A 25,369-nucleotide genomic window follows, 5' to 3' on the forward strand; every position below is an offset into this window, starting at 1 on the left:
AAATACTTGCAACAATCGCGCTGCCAACCTTTTTAATACTGTTGCAATTTGAGTATTATTGTCTTATACTATTATCAATATAAATACTAAATTATCGATACTTATTACCCCTGCCATAAATATCGCTACCTTCTCCCATCCCTAGTAGGTATTTTTTGTTGGTTTTTCGAATTTTCGGTATTGCAGTCACACTACTCGCCGCGGTTGGTCGCAATTTTTGTTGATAAGCGGACTCGGAATTTCGGGCGCGTTTCGTATTTGTTTTGTCGCGAAATGAACCAAAAAGCCAAATAGTGGCAATATCTGTGGGCAAACAAGTGATAAAGCGGCAAATGTGTCATCTGGTGGGCGAGTAAGCTGCCGAGAAATTGTGTGGTTTAGTCAAGGTACGCCAATCGGAGAATCTCTGGGTTCGTGTATGTGTGGGAGTATAGTCGCTGACTCTTCCAATTGGAATTGTTCTTTTTGGGCCTGACAATAAAACGCAGAATGTTTACCTAATAAATGTGCACCTTATATAGATGGCGAATACAAATGCGCTTAGCTCCACTAGGAGGTGAAAAGCATGAGATACTCTTTTATAGTTTCCTGTTCTCATGCCAATTCCTTTTACAGGAAAAATCAATAAAGGTCCCAATCAGAATGCGACTGCGCCCTAGTGTAGGTGTGCAAAGTGCGTACATGTGTGGGAGTGAGTGCGTGTGTGTGAGTGCTCCTTTATCAGTTGGAAAATGCAGTGTGTTTCGCTGTTGTTTTCTTTTTCGGTTTCCAACAGCTGCAAGTGATTGTGGCACGCCTAATTGATAACTATTTTCGAGCACTTCCATTCCACTTCACCTCAGCATAATTAATCACCGCATTAAGGAAAACAATAATAGTAATATCGGCACGCTCGATTGTCTTACATGCCCACAAGCATTGGAGAAAAGGAAAACACAATTCCACACTGCATGCGCTCGTATTTAGTTTCCCTTTTACTTTTCTACAATTTACATAATCATCATCTCGCGGCGGCAAAGACACAAAACAACCGAGCAGGAAAACAAAAGTGGCGTCCATTAAACCAGCTCATAATGCACACACAGAAATCACAAGTACTTTTATACATACATATATGTATGTAGTTAGTATGTAGTTTCATTATTTAATGTTTTTGCGTAAATTTCCCTGCGTTTGATGGCTCTCGGTTCCATCATCATCATCCCTTTTCCTTCCCCCGCAAGTCTTCAATTCTTCTTTCTTTGATAATTCTGCCGCGAATATTTCGTATGCAAAATGTGTGCCAAGCCAAAAATCCGCACAGTGGGTGGGTTCGCGAGATTAAGTGGCAAAATCGGTGATCAGCTAAATGGCTAACTATATTAATATAAATAATATTTTATTTTTGCGCTTCCCTGCAAATTCTATCATGGCCTAATTGTACTTCTCTACGAGTTTTTAGGGGAGGGTGTGACGAAAACTACCCTGCAAATCATTAATGATATAAAATCTGCCCAAAAACATGTTACCCTCTTTTAAATACTTCAACCTAGTAAGCATTTTATCACAACAAATTACACTTTCCAAAAAAGGTAATCACATGTCGGTTTGAAATCACTTTTAAGACCTCAACCTCTATAAGGTTATGAAGCCTATCTCTTAAAATCCAAATCTGATCCACACAATGGTAAATATGTAGCTGCTTCATTTATATGCAGATTACCGAAAATGGAATTGTTTAATCTCATATTGATTTAATTATGCAAATATTCGGATATACATCTATCAAATAAATTCCTTTTTTTATTGGTTGAACCCTATCAGTTTAATTAAGAGCAAAAATGCCTATTAAGTACGAACTTAAATGATTCAAGCAATAAGTCACATTTGTTGTTTAAAATCCCTTTATCTGTGAGTGCCATAAACTAGGTGACTAAAAGTTAGCAGTCTGATTCACTTTCTATCCACTAAAATATGGCACTTGCATTATGACCAAAGCGTGGGATTGCTTCGGGTTTCGCTAACTATCAATTTAGTTTCCAAATACAGTTGACTCCAAACGTTTTGAGTCGAATTGTGTCCATTGTGCCAGGGCTGATTCCCTTGTGCCATTCGCTGGCCGGTTAATGACACGAGGAGTCGTCTCTGGGGGACCGGCTACAGAGCTCTTGGCTAGACAAGTGACGCATATTCCCGCATTCTTTGTGGTACTAAAAGTATCTATATACATCGTAGCTAGATACTTGTGTGTGGGGCTCATTTGTCTAATTCGCGGATCGTTGATTCATCGAATTGCTCTGCTCGTCTTTCGAATTCTTGCCCTCGAGAGCACAGATATCGTGACTCTTGCTAAATGTTAATCGGTGGAACCGAACTGCCTTATCAAGGCACTGATAGTGCTGGCCGGCCACATACGTGTATACATATACATATTATACATATATTACGGGCTAAGGCCTGGGCAAACAATCGATCGGCGATGATGAACGATGGCCACTGTTGTCCAGTTCAGTGCGGCATTCCATTCGAGTGGCTTGGATGGATGCATTTCCGCTGTTACACAAGCGATTTGCATTTCACAGCCACTCAAATTGCGGTTACCACTTTTCGTTCGCTGGCTGTTTTCGCTCTTTACGCTGGTCGCAATTAAAATTTGATTAATTTGCCAATTGGAGCTTGAACAAGTTGACTTGTGCGGAGCGAGAACTGGTACACGACCCGGGTCATTCCCAATCCCAGTCCCAATCCACTTGAAATCTTGAATTGGATTGGGTACACAGTGAAGAAGTGCTTGAAAATACAAGATTCACAAATCGTTTGTTATACTCCACTTAGATTCTTAGTAGACTGAATATAGGATTGAAAGTGTCTAAAGGTATGCAGTAAATCAAAGAAGAAAACATTGCTGCAAAGTGAAATGAACGATTTTAGAATAAAGTTTCAAAGAACTTAGTAGTTAGTTGCGTTAATTTCTCTCTGTGTACATACATATTTATGCACATCTGTCCGTCCACGCTCAATTTTACGCTACAATAACAACTGAAAAAAAGAAGTGCAGCACCAAATTGCATTTGCACATAATTCAACGGTAGCTCAAATGAGAAATATGTCTTGTGCTTATGGAGTGTGTGTAGCAACAACAAGAGCCGGGGCAATATAATATATCTGCTGAAAACGCATCTGTATCTTTCTTCATGCACTGGAAATTCCGCAGAGACGACGCCGTGTGCCGCTAACTTTCTAAAAGATGCAGCGCCAGCTAATCATGATAATGACTTAGCTGCTCATTTGCTATTGTGGCTGCCGCCACCTGAAAGTTGGCTGATGATTAAGTTACAGAGCGATAGAGCAGACAATCCACAGAACCTGCCACAATAGGCGAATTCTTTTGGGGGACTACAGCATCTATGCATCAGCTTAGAAAGTCGATTCTACCGAGTAACCCTATAGATAGGGGTCTGCCAATTAAAAAGTGAACAGCGATTAAATTGGTTTCCCATTAAGATCAATTGCTCGATGTATGTAATTTATTTCGTTTTTATGTTTTACATGGTGTCGTACAACAAGAATTCCTTTCAATTTTGTACAATGACTTCACCTGCTTAAGATAGCATTTATCTTTGCAGGATTTTCATATCATAAAGCTGACATACATAGTTTCCATCGATCATAAACCGAGTCATACGCTCATGATGAGTTAAGTGTAGGCGCTAAACTGACGACTGCCATTAGCTTCCCATGGCTAACTTATTATTTTAGCTTGCTTCAGTTAATTGAACTGTAATTAAGTTGGTCTTTAAGTTGCAACGATGTTAAATACATCATAAGATGTATATATATTTCGATATATGCCTTTAACATAATTTGCTATATTTTTCTCTTGATCACCTTTTATATTTCTGAGCGCTGCCCACACCTGATATATGCATCCATACAGCTAGCTGACTCGTCTCTGTTTGAATTTTGCCCATCGGATTAATACAGGGATTGGCGGGCAGAGTGGTGGTGCGTCTATAATTAGCCCACGCCCTGGTCCGGCACTAAATTTATAGCAATCTAGAGTCTCAATTGTGCCTTCACTCACTGCGTTTTTCCTATCTGCTTCCCTTGCAGGCCATGGAGCATTGACTCGGACCACTGAGATCCCAAATCCCCTGTCCCCGATCCCCGCCAGGCCATGTTGGAGCCAACGCTCACGCCCGATCTGGAGGAGGGCATCGCCGGGCTCAGTTTGGAGGATGTGGATGTGGACTCGGTGCCGGAGCGCAAGCCGCACTTCCTCGACTACGACGCAGTCCCCCCGCCAGACTATGAAGAAGAATTTGGGGCCAGTTCTGGGGAGCAGCTGAAGATGGACAAGAAGTATGAGCGGGATGGCGAAGTGAGCGACTACGAACTGGCCGCAAGTGGCTATACGAAGAAGGAGTTCACCCAGGACGACAACACGCTGCACTTCACCCAGAGCGCAGTAGGACTGGGATCCGGAGCCGTTGGTAAAAAACCGACAGCCAAGCATTTTCTGGACGAGAACCCCATTCCGCCCGACTACATGTTGGCCCAGGAGCTGCGTGAGATGAGGGAACATCGCAGCCTGGACAGAAACTTTGAGCGGCAGTCGGCGCAGCAGCAGCAGCTGGATGAACTGCCACCGAGGAATGGAGGCGGCTCCCCAGCCAGCGCAGGTCGTCCGTCCCGCAGCAAGGAACCATCTTACACGCTCTCCCGCTTTCTGGACGGAGATTCACCTGCACCTGCTCCAAGGCTGCCCAAAGGAGCTGCCTGGACGACCAGCTTCGATGAGCGGTACACGTCCTCGGCAGTGGAAGCCACATTGGGATCCAAGGTGGAGTGTGTTTACTCATTGCTCTCCATGTTGGGCTCAAATGATCCCCTCGAAATGGCGAAAAAGTTCTTGGAACTGTCCGGAAATGCTCAAAGTTGTGCAACTCTAAGACGCTCTGGTTGCATGCCGCTCCTGGTGCAGATGATGCATGCACCGGACAACGACCAGGAGGTGAGGAAGTGTGCTGGACAGGCGCTGCACAATGTGGTGCACAGCCATCCGGACGAGAAGGCTGGCAGGAGGGAAGCCAAGGTTCTCCGACTCCTTGACCAGATTGTCGACTACTGCTCCTTCCTGAAGACGCTGCTCCAGAGTGGCGGAGAGGCCATTGCCGATGACTCAGACCGCCATCCGCTGGCCGCCATCTCATCGCTGATGAAGGTCAGCTTCGACGAGGAGCACCGCCACGCCATGTGCGAGCTGGGAGCGTTGCACGCGATCCCAAACCTGGTGCATTTGGATCACGCCGTTCACGGACCCAAGCCGGAGGACCAGTGCTGCAACTCTCTGCGGAGATACGCCTTGATGGCCCTGACCAATCTGACGTTTGGGGATGAGAACAACAAGGCGTTGCTGTGTGGACAAAAGCAATTCATGGAGGCCCTGGTGGCCCAATTAGACTCTGCTCCGGACGATCTGCTCCAGGTGACGGCCAGCGTGCTGCGCAATCTCTCCTGGCGAGCGGACAGCAACATGAAGGCGGTGCTAAACGAGATTGGAACGGTGACGGCCTTGGCCCTGGCGGCCATGCGTAATAGGAGTGAGAACACCCTGAAGGCCATACTCTCGGCCCTGTGGAATCTCTCGGCGCACTGCAGCACCAACAAGGCCGAGTTCTGTGCCGTGGATGGAGCCTTGGCATTCCTTGTTGGAATGCTGAGTTACGAGGGTCCCAGCAAAACACTCAAGATCATTGAGAATGCGGGAGGAATCCTGCGGAACGTGTCCAGCCACATTGCTGTATGCGAACCGTATCGACAGATCCTGCGCCAGCACAACTGTCTGGCCATTCTGCTGCAGCAACTGAAGTCTGAAAGCCTCACGGTGGTCAGTAATTCCTGCGGAACTCTATGGAACCTGTCAGCTCGCTCTGCCGAGGATCAGAAGTTCCTGTGGGACAATGGAGCGGTGCCCATGCTGCGGTCGTTGATCCACTCCAAACACGCCATGATCTCAGAGGGCAGCTCGTCGGCCTTGAAGAACCTATTGAACTTCCGACCTGCTGTCCAAAATCATCACCAGCTGGATCCCATTGCCCGTTCCATGGGCCTCAAAGCATTGCCCACCTTGGAGGCACGAAAAGCCAAGGCACTGCAGCTGGAGCTGGGCGAGCGCCACACGGCCGAGACGTGCGACAACTTGGACACGGGCGGAAAATTGGCCAAGGAACGAGCATCCAGTTCATCCAGACGTCATCCTGCTGCGCCACGCCTAACCCGTTCGGCAATGCTAACGAAGAGCGAGAGCAGGGATTCGGTTTACTCGGCCAAATCCGATTGCGCTTACGATCATCTAATTCGCTCCGCCTCTGCTTCAGATGCCCATCGAAAAGTGAAGCCCAAGATCACGGACTTCGATCTGGAAATGGAGCAGGACACGGAGGCAACCGAAGAACAACCCATTGACTACTCGGTAAAGTACAGCGAAAATGCCACCAAGACCTCAACATATCAGGAAACGGACCTGGATCAGCCCACGGACTTTAGCCTTCGCTATGCGGAGAACCAAATTGAATCCGACCTGGACATATCAGGTCCAGCAGGCGCACAAAAGAGTACAGTCACTCCTCCTGCTGGAACAGTTCCCGTGAAATCTGAAGGCCAGGAAATACTGCTGATTCTAGACGACAGTGTAAAGTGCTACCAGACGGAGGATACCCCTTATGTTATATCCAATGCGGCTTCCGTCACAGATTTACGAGTCACTGCTAAAGCGGATGCAGAAGCGGAAGTCAAGCCAGAGGCACGCGAGGTGGCTTCCAAGGAAGGAGCACCCAAAAAGCTGCCCAAGCTATCCCAATGTGGCTCTGGATCGTACACTCCAGAGAAACCCATCAACTACTGCGAGGAGGGAACTCCTGGCTACTTTAGTCGCTACGATTCCCTGAGCAGCTTGGATGAATCCGGTAAGGCTAACCAAGCAACCGTAGGAACTGATGCGGATATCAAACCTAAAATAGAGAAGCTGGAGGAACAGGAATCCCAGCCAGCAGAGCAGGTCCTGGCCAAACCTCCCACCCAGGCCAACTCGGCATTGGAAACCCCATTAATGTTCTCGCGACGCAGCTCCATGGATTCCTTAGTCCACGATGCAGATGTTGATGTGGCCAACTGCGACGACAAGAGCTCGGTGGTGAGTGACTTCAGTCGCCTGGCCAGTGGGGTAATATCACCATCCGAGATCCCAGATTCTCCCACACAAAGTATGCCTGAATCTCCACGGCGACATAGTGTCGCTGGTTCGGGACAGAATGTGGATTCTCCACCGGTTGTAATCCCGGCCAGCCTTCAACCACTTCGCAGCGTTTTCGAGGACGACCTGAGCAGCTTCAACGTGGAGCATACACCGGCACAGTTCTCCACGGCTACCAGTTTGAGCAACCTGAGCATAGTGGATGATGAAAAGGCCCCAGCCAGTGTGGCAGAGGAAGACAACGAAGATGAGCTCCTTTTGGCCAACTGCATCAACATGGGTATGCAGCGGAAGCCAGCTGAGGCTGTGAAACCCACAGTTGTGAACTCGGAAGTGGACGTGGCTGAGGAGACCATTCGTAGCTACTGCACCGAGGATACTCCAGCATTGCTCTCCAAAGTGGCAAGCAACACCAATCTTTCGGCCATCTCCATGAGCTCCAACGACCCCAAGGATGCCACGACTGGTCAGGCACAGATATACGCACACCAGCTATCCGACGATGTATCTTCGAACGCATCGGACTGCGGTGGAGCAGCTGGTCACCTGCTACAGCAGTGCATCCGCGATGGCATGAAGAAACCACTCGCTGAACCCACTCCAGATCCCATAGCTATGCTTCGACGTGGCGGAAACCAATTGGCTGGCTACCTGCCCTCCGCCGATGAAGTTAACAAGTTTTTGGTGGAGGACAGTCCCTGCAACTTCTCGGTGGTCTCTGGTTTATCCAATCTCACCGTGGGATCCAGTCTGGTTGGGCCAGCCGTTCAACTCAAGGAGACTGTACCGTGAGTATTAATCCCATTTAAACTAAATGGTAAAGCAGGCTTTGCTTTATGAGCATTTAATTAATATTAAAATTGATATCAATATCAAATGATCCATATCATTACTATGATACTATGATATTTCTGCACGATAATGTTGTGTTATACCCGTTACTCGTAGAGTAAAAGAGTATACTAGATTCCTTGAAAAGTATGCAGCCGGCAAAAGGAAACGTTTCCGATCATATAAAGTGTATATATTCTTGATCAGGATCAATAGTCGAGTCAAACTGGCCATGTCCGTCCGTCTGTCCGTATGAAGGCCTCGATCTCCAAAACTACAACAGCTAGAATAGTGAGATTATGCATGCAGTTTCCAAATGTGGGCACGGCCACTCTAACCGATCTAACAATCGGTGGTTTAAGTTAGAAGAGCTTATCTGAGTTAACTAAAAACTATATTTAATCAATTTATTCCCCAACAGATCCAATGTGGATGAGAATCATCCTGGAATTAAGGCGAAGCCCGGTAAACAGGAGCAGATCCGAAGACCCCCGCATTGGCAAGATGATTCGCTGAGTTCTCTATCCATTGACTCGGAGGATGACACCAACTTACTGAGTCAGGTGAGCGGTAAATGAATCATTAAATTAACCATATATTAAACCATTTCTTTATCCGTTTAGGCTATTGCCGCTGGTTGCAATAGACCGAAATCGAATCTTGGCTTCAGCTCGAACGGCAAGCGCTCCAGCTCGCTGAGCTCCTCGCAGCCAATAGCCATCAATGCGGCCACCTCGGCCAGCTCCCTAAATTCAACGATGACAGTCCGCAAGAGCCAGCAACAAGAGTCGTACAGTTCTGTGGACTCTAGCGACTCTAACGACAACCAGTCCAAGTCGCTCTTCGAGCTGTGCATCCTCAAGGGCATGTACAAGTCGAAGGAACCCGGCGCCCGGGCCCAGCAAATGCAGGAGCAACCTATAGTGGGTTCCTCTTCCGCCCAGTCGAATCCCAATCTCAAGCAGTTCGATTCGCTGCCGGTGCAGCTGCCATCTAGTGGACAGGTCAAGCGGCAGCGTCATCATCATCATCACCATCATCATAGGGAGCGGGAGCGAGAACGCAAGGACGAAAAGCTGCTGCAGGAATGCATCAATACGGGCATATCGAAGAAGATTAACGCCGTGCCAAAAAACGTCCTGGCTACGTCTGCGGCTGCATTGGAACCGTGTCACCCAATGGCAGCTACTACATCAGCAAGTGCCCTCAGCACAGCAGCTCCAGACGTAGAGCAGAAAGCGCACGCCACCAGCAAACCGCTCCAGCAGTCGTCCACGCATCCGAGCAGCCCCATCCTCCCGAATCCTATCGACGCCATCGCCACCGTCACCGACACAGCAAGAAGTCCAGCAGTTCCAGATCAAGGGAGCGGGAACGCGAGTCAGAACGGTCTCGAGACCGCTACTGGGTCTAAGGACTTGGACTCGGAAGATCGATCCAGCGATGAATCCAATCAGTCCTTCATCATGGAGACCATGGTCAGGTTGGATACTGCTCCCAATGAAACGTGCACATCGGGTGCAAGCGAGAAGCACAAGGATCCCGACCTGATGCTGAAGTCTGTGGAGAGACTGACCATGGAGTTTGTTACCTCTGCGGAGCAGTTGCGCAGCAGCAGCCACAACCATAGCAGCAGCAACAGCCACAAGAACCCCAGTAGTAACAACACCTGGAACGAGAGCACCTGTCCCAATGATGTGAGTTTTCCCAGCGTAAGTCAAACGGCTCCGGTTCTGGCCTCCTTAAGCTTGGATGAAGACGCCACAGAGGCGAGATCTCTGCATGAGTTTATAGAGATTACACCCACGAATGAACAGCAACCAGCGTCGCTTGAAGGTGAAACAGATACCCTGGTTAATGGACATGCTGACAGCTACTCAGGGTCATCAGGAGGTCTTAACTTCCAATTGGGTGGTCAGGTGCAGAATGCTGGCGTCAGATTGGAACCGCAAAGACTATTATTTAATGGAACGAGTGCCTCCATTATGACCAACTCGACAATGATTGCGTTCGAAGCGCGAGCTCTGGCGGAAAATTTACTCCAGCCCGCTGCCACTGACGATGACAACACGGAAATGACCTTTAGCTTGAACAGTTTGGATCTGGATAACGTTCGTCCGCCGTCGGGAATGGAATCGCTCAACAGCTGCTACCAGGATCACTCACAGCCGAGTTCCCTGCGCCAGCCGCTGCCCAGCAAGAGCCCCAGGTTTGCGCGGAAAATGTTTCCAGCCAATTTGGTAGCCAGACGAGCCCTGGGACACTTGGCTGGCAGTGCGGAGAGCGTGAACTCTAGCTGCAACCTGCTGGACAACATCAAGCCCCCATCGCTGATGGATGAACTGCTGGACTCCATGATCAGTGTGGACAGCATTCAGTCGGAGGTGGCCGATGGCGAGCAGGACTGCAGCATGGCCACCACCATTTCAGTGTCCAACTATGAGACGGCTGCCTGTGAGGATCAGACCATGACCGTGCTCCAAAGTTGCTTCGACGAAGATGAGGATGCCACAATGAATGACTACAGCTCGGCCGAGTCCACACCCAAGCACGGATCTACGCCATCACCCAATCGTCGTTCCCTCACCCCGAAAGACAAGCGACGTCTCACGAAGGATCGCTACAAGACCTACACCATAGCCACCAGCTGCGAGATGGACGCACCAGAGCCCAATGAAACCCTGCAGATAGAAATTGTGGAAACTGCCGTTCCTGTGGCCACGCCTTCACCGCGCGCAAATGGTAGGAGAAGGGGCAGTGCCGAGCGGTACAAGACCCAACTGATTGAGTGTCCGCTGGCTTTGATACACCCCCAACCCGATGACTGCCCAAGCGAAGAGCTCTCCTCCATTCGAGCAATGATGCAACAGTTTACTTTCATCACGGACATCAACATTGGACAGAGGCAGGAGACTTGCGAGAATACTGATCCTCCAGAAGACGCAGGGGAATCCCCAGAGTGCGATCAGAACTCAGAGACGGAGTCGTGCGAAGGTCAGGAACCGGCACAGCTGCCTCCTCCTCCGGAACTTAGGTCACCTGTCGTCAAACCCACAACTTTGGAGCCCGCCACGGCCGTAAAACTGGTGCGAGGTCGCAAGAAACCAGCCTACGTTTCACCCTACAGCATGCAAAGTCAACGGAATAGTAACAATGCCGCCCCGTCCAAGAAGAAAACCCTGTCTCCAACAATTGCCAAACGCAGCCTGGTGGCTAGTGGGTCAGGAGTTAGGCTACCAGCCAAAAAGAAGCCGACGCCGCCACCAGAGCCCGCTCCCGCTCGCCTGGAACGCCAGGGAACCTTTGTGAAGGACGAGCCAACGAACTCTAATGTTCAAGTGCCCGTGGTGGAGACAAAGCCGGCTCAAACCAGTCCCACTCACCGCGCCTCAAAGCTGCCCACAAAGAAAGGCACGGCCAGCGGTGGCTCACCATCCAAAGCTGGATCTCCCAAGAGGATTCCCTTGGCGCCGGCCCGCCGAATGACGCCTCAAAGGGCAAACACCAGTCTGCGATTAGCCGCAGGCAAATCCCCCGCTGCCTCGCGAGTGGTTTCCGCGCGGGTGTCGTCCACCACTCCACCATCCCGCAGCAATTCCAACCTGAATGGAAACAGTGCAGCCGCAGCAGCTGCGGCCAAGATCAACCAAGCCCAAAGCCGAATCGCCAACATCTGGAAGAAAGTGGACGAGGCCAAAACCAAGCAATCGTCATCCAACCTGAGGACGCAGAAAACCAAATCTTCCAACATGCTCAACGGAAATGGAACGAAGCCGACTCTCCTGCGCAGCTCTACGTTTGACAATACCCCCAGCACCGCTGGAGGAGTCAAGTCCAAGCTGCCAGTTGTGGGCGCGCGGAAATAGAGGGTTATTTTTGTCAGGATAGCATCGATCACAAATTAGCCAAGTTAAAACGGAAACGGAAGTGGAGACTGTAAGAGGAACAGGACTGTATTTGTCAAGCATTTTTTAGGAACGGAACACGCACAGGTCCACATCCACAAGCAGAGCTAAAGTCAGAGTTAAAATCAAAGAGTTTTTAGGATAGGAGTCAATATGCAATATGTAATCAATATTCTACTCTCCTTTTACTTTATACATATATGTACGTAGACCCTAAAACTTTGTAAGCAACCAGTCTAGCATAGAGTTAGCGCAAACTCCTAGTAACTTCAACTAATCCAAATCACAGTCAGAGAAGGAGGCCCTATGCTCCCGATCGTGTGTAGCCAAATGTATTGCATATATATACACTAGATCAGGCCTTTCAACATGTGTACAACTCCCCAATATATACAAAATGTATACTGGCATATATATAAATGCTATATATTCGATTTGTCGCATTAATTAGGAAAGGTTTACCAAGTCTAATATGTGTTCTGATTTAACGTTTACACTTAGTTAGAAGAGTGGTCCGCCAATTGGGCAGCTACAGAAATCAATTACAATCGTATAGTTGCACATCTGTATTGAGAATATATTCTAAGTTTAAAATATGCCCCTGGCTTCCTTATGCAAACACCAAATATCTGAAGAGAGAAGAAAAATCACATTTTGTAGTCACTGCTTTTTAAGTATTCTTTTTTATAATTTAGCAACTTAAGGGTAACCATTTTAGGAAACAGCTTATGCATTAAGCTCATCATTTGCGACTTAGTTTTTACCGATTCAATGCGATTAATCATTTTTAATATGAATAAATCGAAATATGCTTTTTGTCAGCAAAAAAATAAAACCAATGTGAAATTTACTCGATTCTTATTTTTAACAAAATAAAACATATTTTGAAGGCAAGACTTACTTTTTTAAGGGGTATAAAAAGGTGTGGTAGTAAATAAACCTTAAAGCTATTTATTATTCGAATTTAACGGAAAACTTAACGTGAATGCAAAGATGTGCTATTCCCACGGCACTTCGACCACCTTCCCTTGTGGTATTGCTCAATAGGTTTTGCCGTTGCATACAAAGCGCAGATATGTTCAAAATTATGGCATAAAAAACTAAAAGTGCACAAATAAATTTGAAAACACTTTAAGGCAGAACTAGTGATGGGCAAAAGTGAATGGTCTCCAGCATGGTCTGAACAGGGCCTTGACCGACCTTGCTGCATTTTTTAGGTAATTATCGAATAGATACGCTTATCGGTCTATCGCCTGGTTCGGCTGGTCACACTGGCGAGCAAATGAATTGAATTGAAAAAAATAAATGAATAAACAAACTAGCAGTGCGTCCGCGAACAGGCGATTTATCACCCCGGAGGAACACTCGTTTTCAACGCCATGCACTCGATGACGCGGACGCGCGCACAGTAGAGCCTCACGATAAGGAACCCGGAGTCCGCAAGGCCAGAGACTACACAGATTTTGTGGTGTGTTGTGTTGTGTGTGGGAAAAAAACGAAAGAGTGAAGAGCAGTGCACGAAAATAAACGCAAAAAATCAATGGGCGACCCCCCCAGCAGCAGAGCAGCCCTCACGGGAAATCCGAGACCTTGAGCTGGGGAGAGTCCATCATCCAACCCAACCCAAGCCATGGACAAACTCCCAATCCGCAGCAGCGTCTGTCTATTTACATTTGCATTTTCACCCCACCTGGCGCGACGACGGACAGGTGTTCTCACAAATCTTGGAGCTGCGGAGTGGCGCACAGTGGGGTGGAGTGGCGAGTGGCGAGGGCCAAATGTTGAGTAACCCAGGCCACTGTGCATGTATCACACATAGATACATGCGCACACCTAATCAGTGCTTTTCGCCAAAGATAAGGGCTCTTTTCGAAGAGTTTGCCACTGGGCTGCCTCTTGCCCAAATTCAAACGCAGCTGGCTGACTGTTTCTGTTACTGATTCCCAGTTCCGACTCTCGGGCACCGTGACTCAGACCAGGCGATCCGCTCGCAGCCCCGCCGACACCATAACCAGCTACATCGTCATAGCCAGCGCAGGTCTCGGCCTCTCTCGCTCGCGCTCTTGGCCGTAATTCGGGCCAAAAGGTTTTCAAAACCGTAAAGACAATACTATCCATCGATTCAGCAGTCCGAAAACCATAATTCTTCGATCCCAATTCGGGTTATTCGCAACACACGCCGCCCTCCGTTGCTCAAACTCAAAGTTTTTACAAGCTGTACACTGCCCAAAATTAAACAACCTATTCAGTGTAGATATCTTTTTTATATTCCAAGGCGTTAATTTAATATAATACCTTGTGAACTCAAACTTCTCATATATCGTCAACCCAACCATCCCAAACTCTTGTTTAGCATATCAAAGTTTAACTGTAGCTCCGAGTGCCTGTATTGTAATGAACTTTTTATTTTCTCGGGGTCCCCTGCGTATTGTGTTATTAAATTAATACATTTAGCTTTTGTTCATTTGCGTATTGTTTTCGCCACACAATAAAATGCGTGTTGTGTCCGTATCGTGCAGGGAAACCAGCCCAGATCCCCAGATCCAGCTCCAGACCCAGATAAAACGACTCCGGCCAGATGAGCAGCGGTATGAGGTCGCAGGACGGTCCGCGGGCGAAGGTCAATGCCGCCAGCACGCTGCTCACCCAGGAGGAGAATGAGGCCGTCTTCAAGCTGCTGGGCAAGAAGTGCCAGGTGAGTTGAGTACTGATGATGCATAATGCCCCGACCGGGTGATTAATAATTAGGCAATGACATGGTTTTTGTTCCTCCTCCTCCGCTTTCGCCGAGCATATCCCACAGCTTGATGAAGCACTTCCTGCGGCTCAAGTGTCGCCCATCGTGTGCGAATTTCGCTCGACGCTTTGCAGAAGCATAGTAGCCCTATATCATAAAAATCATCGGTCGGTAGGCAGCTGTCTGGCATATTTACCAAATTTCACTTGCACTGCCCAACATAGCCAAATGGTCTCTTTGCCCATTTGAAGATGGGAACGGAAGCTAAACATTAGAGTTCTATACAGGTCAAATTCAAAATAGTTGGTCAACTATAAAACTTTCATAGGAGTTCATAAAAAAACATATCATACACATTATTAGCATGGCGATTATTTGAAAACCACATTATTCAGCTGGAAAGTCGACTTGAGTCACTGCAGATAACCATTTAGATTAATGTTCGCATTGCCGAACAATAAATTTAAGAATAACAGATGAATCATTAATACACAGCTGTTTTATAGTGCCTATGCATAGATTACAATTTATTGGAGACTATTCTCGTATTTAATGTTAATTACAAAATTAGGTGTGACAGAAATCACAATGAGTATATGATGAATAAATAGTAGAGTAGACTGCGAATGTGTTGGCTAGTGTTACTAGAGCAATTTGTGAGACTTCGTTGGCATTACTAATATTTACCTAGCATTTCTAAGTGACTCCATCAGCAAACGGCTTGAGCCGGCATTGATAGCCCACAAGCGCAGTTGTTTGCACTTCTTGATTAGTTTATTATTTATTTCATAGTATTGTAGTGCCAATGCCGATTCTGGTGCGAAATGAAAGAGAAACCATTAGCTCGGCTCCATTGGGTCGCGATAAGACTTTGGGTATTTGGAAATACAGTCGAACCTTATCTTATCAATCCGTCCGCGCGATGCGAATCACCGGCCAATGCCAAATGCGATAAGAATGCCCTGAAATTGGAGTGGAAACTTGGAATGTGACCATTTAACGGCGGCCGTTATGCGGATAATTATGGTGTGCACAACATGGGAAAATCGTTCATTTTGATTCGCAATTCACGCTTTCCTAATTCGCAACTTTCCATTGACAAAACATTTTCAAATGCATTTGAACCCTGCCAAAGTAATGCAACCAACGGGGCTGTTTAAGGTAGTTGGCCGCTCTTCATTCACGCAGAAAAAAGCACAACCAATCCATTTTTCATAATTATGGGCTCTGCTTTTGATTCACTGAAGCTACGAGTATTAGGCAACTCGATGAAAACGTTCAGGGATCTGTAAATTATGTCATTAATCCCAGACCTTTTCATATGCCCTGCTCTCTGAGATAAAGAAAGGGATTACCTGGTGTTTTCAAGAGCAAGCCTTTGTTACACCCTGGAAAATATTCAATCAATCAGCAAACCATATCTTGTTTTCACTGTATCGAATGCTGCCTGCCTTTGTGCGTTATAGTGTCACATTCATCGTGTGATAACACTCAAAGCTGCAGCTTAGCAAACCCGATGTTGTTATTGTGGTTTGACAGTCGCTTGTCGCAACTCTTGCTCGCATTTATTTGTATACACTTATTTGACGCATTTTTCTGCACAGGCCGAACTTTCTAATTGATGTTTATGTTGGGCTTTTGTGCGCTTTAAATCCCAGCGTTTGCTCTCTGAATAATTAGCTAGCTTTGATTACTTTCTAAAGAATTTCAATAAACAAGTGAAGTAGCTGACTCACTTCTAGTATTTTTAAACATCTTTAAATAGCAATGATATTAGCTAAATACATTGCGAATAAAATTAATAGCTATAGATAGCTGGATAAATTCCTATATAAAATGTGACATAATAAAGTGACCACAGGGCGTATGAGCATTTTTACCGCTTGGCCCATTTGGGTTGATTAGTACCGCTAAGACCCCACCTCTCCCCCGCTCCTGCAAGCCAAACGCTCGGTGGCAATGACCACTTTTTGCTGTCGCTGGTTTTCCATCGATTTTAATGCTTTTCAAAAGAAACAGCAGCTTGTACGTAGAAGGCAAGACATCATTTTTACAATGCTACTTATGTCCGCACAAAGTTGACGAGTAAAAAAAGGCAGAGCTAAGCATCAATAAAAATTCAAATGTGTTCACAATTTCGCACTTGCCAGCGATATAACTTGTGTGCTGTGCTGTGTTGTGTGGGCTGGAAAGCATCCATCCGAAGCTACATAAAATCCACTGGCCGTCAATGCCTCTTTCTCTTTTATTTGAGTCAAAGGTCAGCTGCAAACGTTTCTGCATGGCCATTGCCCATTGCCCATCCACCAACCATCCATCCATCTCTAATGTGTCCATTAATTGATAATGCTGGATTGCTGTTCGGCTGCAGTGTTTCAATTGCCAGCACGTAACATTTTGGATCATCGCCCAGGGGCGGCAAGTTGAATCAATTAGCCACGATTCGGGTTGAGGGTCATTTTCTGGCCTCAGGCAAATGCCAAATGTTAGGGCCACAAGTCGCACACTCACTTTTAGAGGGCCTAAGAGAGGCTGGTAATTCCTGTGTCCTTGCTGCGAAAATTCTCACAAAGTTTCCAATAAATAAATAAGCGTTTGCCTTGACTTTTCTGGCGGCAGAGCTTCATGCTCATAATGGTTTTGGCAACTATGCTGATGCGGCAATTCAGTGGCAGTGCAGGATGCACTTCTTCGTTTGTCGCCACCATTTCCTGTCTGGGTCATAAACGATGTCCTCCGTCACAGAAAGCACACAGAGAACAATTTTCATTAGCTCGAAGGGACTGTCTATACCATCTATTTAAAGGGCAACACAATTTCCATTTTAAAGCAGTGGATGATAGTTACTTTTTGTCTGTGCACACTATGGGTTTCCGTTGCAATGAGACAGAAATGCGCACTTATCCGCGGAGAGTTCTCCTCTATACTAATAACCACCGACTAGACGTAGGCCCTCCATCAACCGGGTCTACGTGCTCCTCATGCCAAGCTGCTGGATTGCCCATCCAACTCGCAGTTGCAGTTGCTGCAAGAGCTGGCCAGGCTAATCGGTATTCAAAAGAGTCAACACTCACTCGGGGGCCATCGACTCGATGGCCAGAAACTAGCGAAACCGAAAGTCAGATGAGTTTTTCAGCTCGAGCGCGACAGTTCATTGAGTTCGTGGTCGTCGGATTGATAGTTGCATTCAAATGAGGCGCAAACTGAAGGTGTTGGAAGGCTTTTGTTCGCCCATATTAGATAATCGCCCCGGACCTTTCTATCGATGGTCATAATTTTATGTAACGCAATCTTTGCTTGCTCCACTTTCAGACACTGAACACCGCCGTGGTGCAGATCTACAAGACGGAGGGCAGTGCCCATGCCCACTGGAAGAAGCGGCACACTGGAGTGGTGTGCTTTGTCAAGGATAGCGCCATTCGGTCCTACTTCATGCGCGCCTACTGCCTGATCAAGAACGAACTGATTTGGGAGCACGAGATTTACGATGGCATGGAGGTGGTCAAGTCGAGACCCTTCCTGCTCACCTTCGAGGGCAGTGTAAGTAACCTTTTCGATCCTCCTTCCGTTTGGGCATCTAAGCTTATATTATTGATTTGTAAATCTTTTCAGGATGGTCATGTGGGACTAAACTTCGTCTCCGAGGAGGAGTGCGACTCGTTCTTTCGCATTGTGGACGCCACCATAGAGACGCGTAACCGCAAGCGACAAGAGAAGCGCAACCGGCAGAAAAGCCAGCAGGCGCCCAATGCTCCATTGCCTCAGGTACAACGAGAGCCGGCAAGGCCACCACCCTTGCAAGGCGGTATGTCCGCCACGGACGGTGTTCAGTTGAGAAACAATAAGATCAACTCGGTGACCCTGACGCCTGCGCCAGCGCCAGCGCAGTCAAAGAATTTCCTGTCCAGCAGCTTTGGGCTCGGCAACCAGGCGAAGGACAAGAAGCGCAAGGTGACCAAGGCGGACATCAGCCAGCCGACAAACTTTGTGCACATCAGCCACGTGGGCTGGGATGCGCAGAAGGGATTTGATCTGGCGGGCAACGAGAACGATGAGGTGCTGAACGAGTTCTTCGTCAGGGCAGGTGTCTCCGAAGTGGAGCTAAAGGATCGGGACACCCGCGCTTTCATCTACGACTTCATACAGAGCAACAATGTCCTGGCCTCGGTGAAGCAATGCAGTGTGGAATCCCCCACGGAAACAACGCCTCCCATGCCGCCACCGGTGCCAACACGACATCCCTCTGTAAGTTTTTATTTAGCCCTTTTATATGTATATGCTGCATGTTTTACCACATATCTAATCTCTCAATTCAGAATGGCAACCAAAGAACTGCTCCTCCGCTGCCGCCGGCAAGACAACCACCGCCCGCAGTGCCCGTCACTGTGCCGGGCGCCGTACGAGCTCCTCCACCACCCAACAGACCACCACCCATTAGCACCGCTCCACCACCGCCACCAGTCAGTGCGCCCGTTGTAGCGGTAAGTCATCTGTGCCCGATTAAAATGGACAAGCAATAATTGGAATTTTATTACAGCCGCCACCCCCACCGCCGCCGCCACCAGCAGCGGTGCCGCCATCACCACCCCTGCCCATGCCAGTGGGAGAGATTCCCGTCATTACGACCACGCAAGCACCGACTCAAGCAGCCCGGCCAGCAGCTCCGGCGGCCCCAGATCCACGCAATGCACTAATGGACGCCATACGCAAGGGAACCCAGCTGAAGGTGAGTGAACGAAAGTTTAATAGGTTTCTGTTCATTTAGTTTACTTAATCCAAACAGAAAGTGGATACGGCTGCTCTCAGCACTGGAAGTGGCGATTCTCGCAGCGATTTAATGAAGGATATCCGTCAGGGCACGGTTCTAAAGCCGGCCAAGGAACGGGAGCTGGGCAGTCAGCGGATCAGCGACAGCGGAGCAGGTACAGACGCCTTGGCCGATGCACTGCGTCGTGCGCTGGAGGCGCGTGGAAACGCGATCCACTCGGACGAGGACGAAACCGAGTCCTCGGACAACGAAGGGGAGTGGGACTAAGGGAACTACTGATGACACGACGCGATAGGGGCAGGCAGACACTATTCCAAATATAAGCAATAACTTAATTTGTGCTTTGGCATTTTGGTTTATCGTTAGATAAATCCCTGTAAATACTGTTAGTGAATTTTCATACCTCTTTAATTTAATTGTACGAGTTTAACAAAAACAAAATGTACTAAAGGATAACCACAAATTGAGAAATTTTATCAGCATTTGCCCGTTTTCGTTTGTTCCAAATCACATTTGCATATCCATAAAGCTGCTCAATTAAATACGAAAAATACACATATGTGGGTGAAATTTGCAAACCCCGTTCAGACTACTGTGCCAAAAACTTGACAACACCAAAATGTAAAAGGAGTTTGTGAAAAATTAGAGATTCACCTTGAAGCGAACTGAAAAACTGTAAACTGAGCGATAGAAATTTATTATAGTGAATATATTTTATAAATCTACAAACAAAAGGAAAGGATCAAACGAAAAGTAATCTGTGACTGCTATTAATAAAGCCACAGCTGAGAATTATTCAAATACAATATTTAAACTAATAGATTTGCCCGCAATTAACCATAAACTAAATTTACAAGTTTGCTCAGTAATAATTCACTACTTGTTGAAATAATTATTAACAAATGTAATGTAAGTGTGGCTAAGTCCAATAGGCATGTATTCAAATTATGTTGACCACAAGGCTTCCTCGGGCACCAATGGGTCCGCTAAAGCTGTCTATTACATCCAGTTACACCCACTTGATTTATGACCTAGTAACGCATAAGTATTTTCTTTTAGTTTGAGCGCATTTAATGCAAACTTGTAGTCATTTTTCTTCTGTGTGTTTGTATTTAAATCAAGATTACGTATATGTATGTTTTCATGACATTTTTGAAACTAATAAACCCAATAAGCTTGTCAGAGCGAGCAATTTATGTGGATCAGATTTTGGATTAATGTGTACGCATGTCTAAAGTTTTGTGCGATGTATGTATTTAAATACATAATACTTACATATGCTAACATATAAGCCATTAATTTATGTAATAAAATTGTGTATATCTAACTTAAAACTAATGCTATCCGTATAAAGTTTATTCGCAACTCATGGTAGCTTCGATTTTATCCAACTACAAAAGCACGATTCATCATTCCCTACATATATACAAATTTTAACAGAATTAGTGAAGCATGCTATTGTATATTGGGTATGGCCAGTCAGCTAACCGAAGTCTATGGATTTACGTTTTCCTAAGCCCCGAGCGCATCGTCTTGCAATTCGCGCTCAATGTTGGCGTTGTTATTGTTCTCGGCGATTTCGTTGATATTGGAATCGTCGTTTGCCTGGAAACGAGGCGGCCGTTCCTCCCCCTGCTCCATATCCTGCTGCTGCTCGTTAATGCGGTTTTCAGTCTCCTCGATCGGCCTGGCCGGTGGTATTACCTCCAGCCAAGACGGCTGTTCATCATGAACTAGTAGCTGTCTGTCTTCCAGTGCAGCCAGTTGTTGTTCCGAGAGCTCATGATTCAGCACATTTTGCTGCTCTTCGTCGCACGCGTAGTTACTATCTATGTTAGCTGTCTCACAAGGTGGCAAAGCCAGCGTTTCAGTGTCCTTGGGAGCATCGAGTGGCTCTATTGTTAAAGAATCTGCACTCCCTGCTGCCGTGTCTGGTTTCTCCAGAGATTCTGATTGATCATTGTGCGGGGGTGAATTAACTGGTGCGGGGGAAAGGGTTTTAGCTATAGGCGGAACCGAGCTTCCATTTGGGAGGGATTCGTTCTCATCTAGGGCCACAGAGGTATTTTCTGTTCCGGCGGATTGACTACCGACCTGAGCACTTGATTCCAGATACGAGGCCCCGTTTCCTATTGAATGATCTTCACTTTCCGCATGGACTTGAATCGACAAATTTTCGAGAGGTCGAATTGCGGTGATTGTCGGGATTTCAAGAACAGTTTCCATAGCTGCAAAAGAGTGCGATCCGTCTCCTGTGTTACAGGATTGGATCTGTCTAGCTGCGGGAGGGAGATCTTTAGTATCATCTTTAACGTCTGATTGGGTTTCGGGCGCAGCTGCAGGTTGAGAGACCATGCTAGAATCTGACTGGGATTGTGGGATGGTAAGTTGTTGAGAAGTTTGGATGTCGTTTTTAGAAGGCTGGACACTTTCCAATGTGTGGAAATGCCGTTCATCTGCAGGGCTTAAGCTTGGCCCTATCGAACATTCTGTTTCATTCGAGCATGTTGCAGATGGTTGCGGTACAGCCTGACTGCATATGTTGGTTATGACCAAACTAAAAGCAGAAGCTTTTTCCACACCTAGTACGTCAGAAGTTTGCGGATGAGTTTCTCCGGCAGGCAACGCAGTGGATACCTCTGTATCCATTCTTTCGGATTCCGCATCTTTCCTAGTTGATGGCATATCCGACTCGTTTTGAAGTTCTAATGGTGGCAGCTCAATTTCACGATAGATGCGCTCTTCCTCGTCCTGTTCCATGGCTTCCTCTGCTTCATCGGCTGATGATGCACTGTCATCATTTCCATCGTCATCGTCCTCATCACTCTTCTCCAATCCGTTACTGTGCAAGGCGTCTATCTCGCATATGTCCAATTCTCTTTCCTGTTTCACTGATACGTTACATAGATCTAAACTGCCTATGTAGGCATCCTCCTCTTCCATCTTGTCATTATGATTAATCTCTTCTGTGGTTTCCCGTTGTTCATCTGGTTCCTCGTCTCCATATCCGCGATTTCGCGGTTCCGGCTTTATGGATATCATGTTAAACGCCGACTCGCCGCTCACAACGGCTACAATCTGCGGCACAGTGGTCGTTCTCGGTGGGCTATACGTCTTGCGTTCCGCACCACCCGTACTTTTGCGCGCTGTGGACTTTACAGATGACACCTTTTCGGTCGGATTTTGAAGCCCATCCCTTGTCTGGGGCTCTTTGGGACAGGCTTCTTCAGCTCTCTCCAAAGACATTGCTTCTTCTGCCATATCCACGCCACTGGCCACATGGGAGATCTGCATCAGACGATCAAGCTCCATGCGATTTGGCTTAATATCTTCCTGATTCTGGGCCATGGCCTCATCGACATCCTCGCTTCGTTCGTTTTCGTTTAAGCTGCTATCAAACTGCGTCATAGGAATAGTGGTCATGACAGTGGCCTCAGGAGCGTAATCAACGGGTTCCTGTTTGATTCTAATTGCGGGCTGATTTTGAGATTCTGTTCGACAGTTTTCGATCTCGGTCGGCGCTTCCTTCTCCCGTTCCTTATGCTTTCGTTTCTTTTTCTTTTTACTGCTTCTGCCAAATGCCGGTCCCGCTTCATCTATATCGTCTATGAGCGAAGAGTTCAGCTTCCCATGGTTCTTCGTTATTTTGAGCTTTAGCTTCAGGGGCTCCTGCTTCACCCACGCTTGCTTTTCATAGCCTTCATACTCGGGTTCCTGTTTAACCGATACACTGGGAATATTGTCACTGGCATTAGGAGAGAATTTATCGGATCCTGTTTCCAGTTGACATTCCTCCTCGCTGTCATCGTTAGCTGCCTGGAAATCATCCCCAAAACTTGGATGTTCTTCATCCTGTTCCGGCTCGGGGTCACTCTCGGCCTGACCTGCAGCTGGCCCCGTGTCATTGATGTGCACCTCCGGCTCATGCTTGATGCTGACCAGAGTGTTCATCGTATTCTTTAGCAGCTGATCCACTCGTTTCAAATAATTCTTGGCAGAAACTCTATCGCTATTTTTTCCTTTAGAGACACCCAGTTGATTGGGTCCAGACGAAGCCCTTAGTAGAGGCGATGACAGGCGCTCCAGGACCACTACCGGTTGCATACCCTCGTCTATGACGAAATCCGGAGGCACAGCTGTGGCCGGCGGAAGACCCAACAATTCCTCCTCGATTTCGTTCTTGATGAGCATGTGCGCCTCATTAGTCACCACCTGGGGCATGATGTGCTTCGAGTGGTTGAGGTAAATCTTTGGGCAGGTTGGAGCATGACGCATATAGGCCGCTTCGGTGTTCAAGGCGCGACTGCAACCGCCGCACTTGCGTTTACGGATGGCACAGCGGTGAGTGTTGTAGAAGAAGTTCGTGACGAAAGTCTTCTTGCACAGCGGACACTCCCGATCCAGAACGAGCAGTTGAACGGGAGTGGGCGGTGTGTGTTCGCGCAAATGGCGCGTAAAGGCGTAGGCATTGGCCACGCTGGCCTCACACACGGGACACTTGTACGGCGTCTTGGAGAGCTTATGCCATAGCTGGTGGGCGCGTATGTCGCTATGGTTATGGTGCGTCTGGTTGCAGGCATTACACATGTAACGCGGTATCGAAGGCACATGCACCAGGCTTTTGTGATCGTCGGCCAGCTCCTTGCTAAGGAACTTCTCGCCGCAAACGCTACAAATAGACTTGCGACCGCCCTTTTTCGGTGGTCCCTTAAGACTGCTCTCCGGATCAGCGGGTTCGTCTTTACTGGGGTAATGAAAAAGGGAATGATTACCAAAAGGAGCAACATGAAAGTATGTTATAGTTACATCTGCGGCTCTCTTTTCGACACTAAGGACGTAATCTGTGAAGGCTGCAGTTTTTGCTTCTTGTGCCACACCAAGGGCTCCTTTTTGACCTGTGGCTTGACATTAAGGTTATTTTTTGGCCAGGATTCATCGCCCTTGCGTTTCCTTCCCCGTTTTCCAACTGCCCCAGAAACTTGCCGTTCCTCCTTAACGACGGGCTTAAGATCAATTAGCTAAATATGACATTAGTAAGCATATTCATTAATTGTAGTTGTATTTGTAATGTATTTCTTACTCTTGCGGGCTCTATTTGCTTTAATCCCAAAAGATTTCGAGTCTGTTTATTTGTCGCATAGCACATTTCCCGAAACTCATAAAAATCATTGATTTTATCCACGCACTGGCTGCACATTGTCTGCGGCATTTTGTCGTCCACGGACACCTGCAAAGGGCGTTGGTTTACTTGGTCAGGACTAATTCTTAAAAAAAAAAACTACCCACCGTGAAGCCCACCAACTCGTAGATCTTCTGGGACATACTGGGCTCGTCCAGGTCAATGGTGACTTCTTCATTTGGCAAAAGTATTTGCACTTTTCCTGGATTATCGATGCCGCACAGCCGACAGATCTTGCAGAGATTCGCCTTGAGGGCCGCGTCGATCTTAAAAGCAAACCGATCCATTTTGGACGGATCTTAAAAGTTATCTCAAAAGGCTTTTATCAACGGTAATTCAGCATGGTTAAAGGTTTTATCTCCAGTTCAACTCGCATTTTGTTTATTCCAATAAGCTTAGTGTTGGTAAGCGGTTAACAAAAGTTGTAAAAAATCGATGTGCTATCGATAGAATCGATGATTTGCTTATCTCAAAATTGGTAAAATTGATTTTTTAATAATAATAATTTTAAAATAATAACTTCAGTCTTAACGATATCTGATTTTTAAGACAAGTAAATAATAATGTCATATAATTGGATAGTTGATTAGTAGATTAGGAACTTGTCAACAATTATCATTAATAACAAATACTACATAATTGCAGAATAAATACGTTGCACTGAAAATAATTGAAAATAAATGAATATGAAATCAATGAATAAATGAAAATAAAA

The 25,369-nt window shown here is 46.9% G+C and overlaps 3 protein-coding genes across 6 annotated transcripts; 2 read left to right on the forward strand and 1 right to left on the reverse strand.

Moving 5' to 3' along the window:
* Positions 1-153: 153 nt before the first annotated feature.
* On the forward strand, positions 154-12,809 carry LOC6555100 (adenomatous polyposis coli protein). Its single transcript, XM_001981391.3, has 4 exons — positions 154-386; positions 4,093-8,022; positions 8,487-8,628; positions 8,689-12,809. The coding sequence occupies exons 2-4, from the start codon at positions 4,157-4,159 to the stop codon at positions 11,929-11,931; spliced, it is 7,251 nt and encodes a 2,416-aa protein (XP_001981427.1). The 5' UTR covers positions 154-386; positions 4,093-4,156; the 3' UTR covers positions 11,932-12,809.
* A 380-nt stretch (positions 12,810-13,189) lies between these two features.
* LOC6555101 (neural Wiskott-Aldrich syndrome protein) lies at positions 13,190-20,671 on the forward strand. 4 transcript variants are annotated; one of them, XM_026975797.1, is made up of 7 exons: positions 13,190-14,008; positions 14,490-14,665; positions 18,020-18,247; positions 18,320-18,952; positions 19,024-19,188; positions 19,245-19,433; positions 19,491-20,671. In XM_026975797.1, the coding sequence occupies exons 2-7, from the start codon at positions 14,549-14,551 to the stop codon at positions 19,740-19,742; spliced, it is 1,584 nt and encodes a 527-aa protein (XP_026831598.1). In that variant the 5' UTR covers positions 13,190-14,008; positions 14,490-14,548; the 3' UTR covers positions 19,743-20,671. The 4 variants fall into 4 exon arrangements, with proteins under 4 accessions (XP_026831598.1, XP_015009204.1, XP_026831599.1 ...); XM_015153718.2 differs by having other exon boundaries at positions 13,190-13,438; XM_026975798.1 differs by lacking the exon at positions 13,190-14,008 and adding an exon at positions 14,083-14,220.
* Positions 20,568-25,082, reverse strand: LOC6555102 (PHD finger protein rhinoceros). The gene is made up of 4 exons (XM_026975796.1): positions 24,762-25,082; positions 24,556-24,702; positions 24,282-24,493; positions 20,568-24,219 (listed from the first exon to the last, which is right to left on the reverse strand). Exons 1-4 carry the CDS (start codon positions 24,939-24,941, stop codon positions 20,988-20,990), a joined length of 3,771 nt encoding a protein of 1,256 aa, XP_026831597.1. The 5' UTR covers positions 24,942-25,082; the 3' UTR covers positions 20,568-20,987.
* Positions 25,083-25,369: the final 287 nt, after the last annotated feature.

This window comes from Drosophila erecta, unplaced genomic scaffold (assembly GCF_003286155.1).
Source record: "Drosophila erecta strain 14021-0224.00,06,07 unplaced genomic scaffold, DereRS2 tig00000000-arrow-pilon, whole genome shotgun sequence".
NCBI classification, from domain to species: domain Eukaryota; kingdom Metazoa; phylum Arthropoda; class Insecta; order Diptera; family Drosophilidae; genus Drosophila; species Drosophila erecta.

Bases quoted from the DNA above. Each gene is read 5' to 3' on its own strand.
- LOC6555100 (XM_001981391.3), top strand. From the start codon at position 4,157: ATGTTGGAGCCAACGCTCACGCCCGATCTGGAGGAGGGCATCGCCGGG. The intron at 8,023-8,486 runs GTGAGTATTAAT...ATTCCCCAACAG, and splicing joins CAACTCAAGGAGACTGTACC to ATCCAATGTGGATGAGAATC. The intron at 8,629-8,688 runs GTGAGCGGTAAA...TTATCCGTTTAG, and splicing joins ACACCAACTTACTGAGTCAG to GCTATTGCCGCTGGTTGCAA.
- LOC6555102 (XM_026975796.1), bottom strand. From the start codon at position 24,941: ATGGATCGGTTTGCTTTTAAGATCGACGCGGCCCTCAAGGCGAATCTC. The intron at 24,494-24,555 runs GTAAGAAATACA...TGTCATATTTAG, and splicing joins AGCAAATAGAGCCCGCAAGA to CTAATTGATCTTAAGCCCGT. The intron at 24,220-24,281 runs GTAACTATAACA...TCATTACCCCAG, and splicing joins TCGAAAAGAGAGCCGCAGAT to TAAAGACGAACCCGCTGATC.
- LOC6555101 (XM_026975797.1), top strand. From the start codon at position 14,549: ATGAGCAGCGGTATGAGGTCGCAGGACGGTCCGCGGGCGAAGGTCAAT. The intron at 18,248-18,319 runs GTAAGTAACCTT...AAATCTTTTCAG, and splicing joins TGCTCACCTTCGAGGGCAGT to GATGGTCATGTGGGACTAAA. The intron at 19,434-19,490 runs GTGAGTGAACGA...TAATCCAAACAG, and splicing joins GCAAGGGAACCCAGCTGAAG to AAAGTGGATACGGCTGCTCT.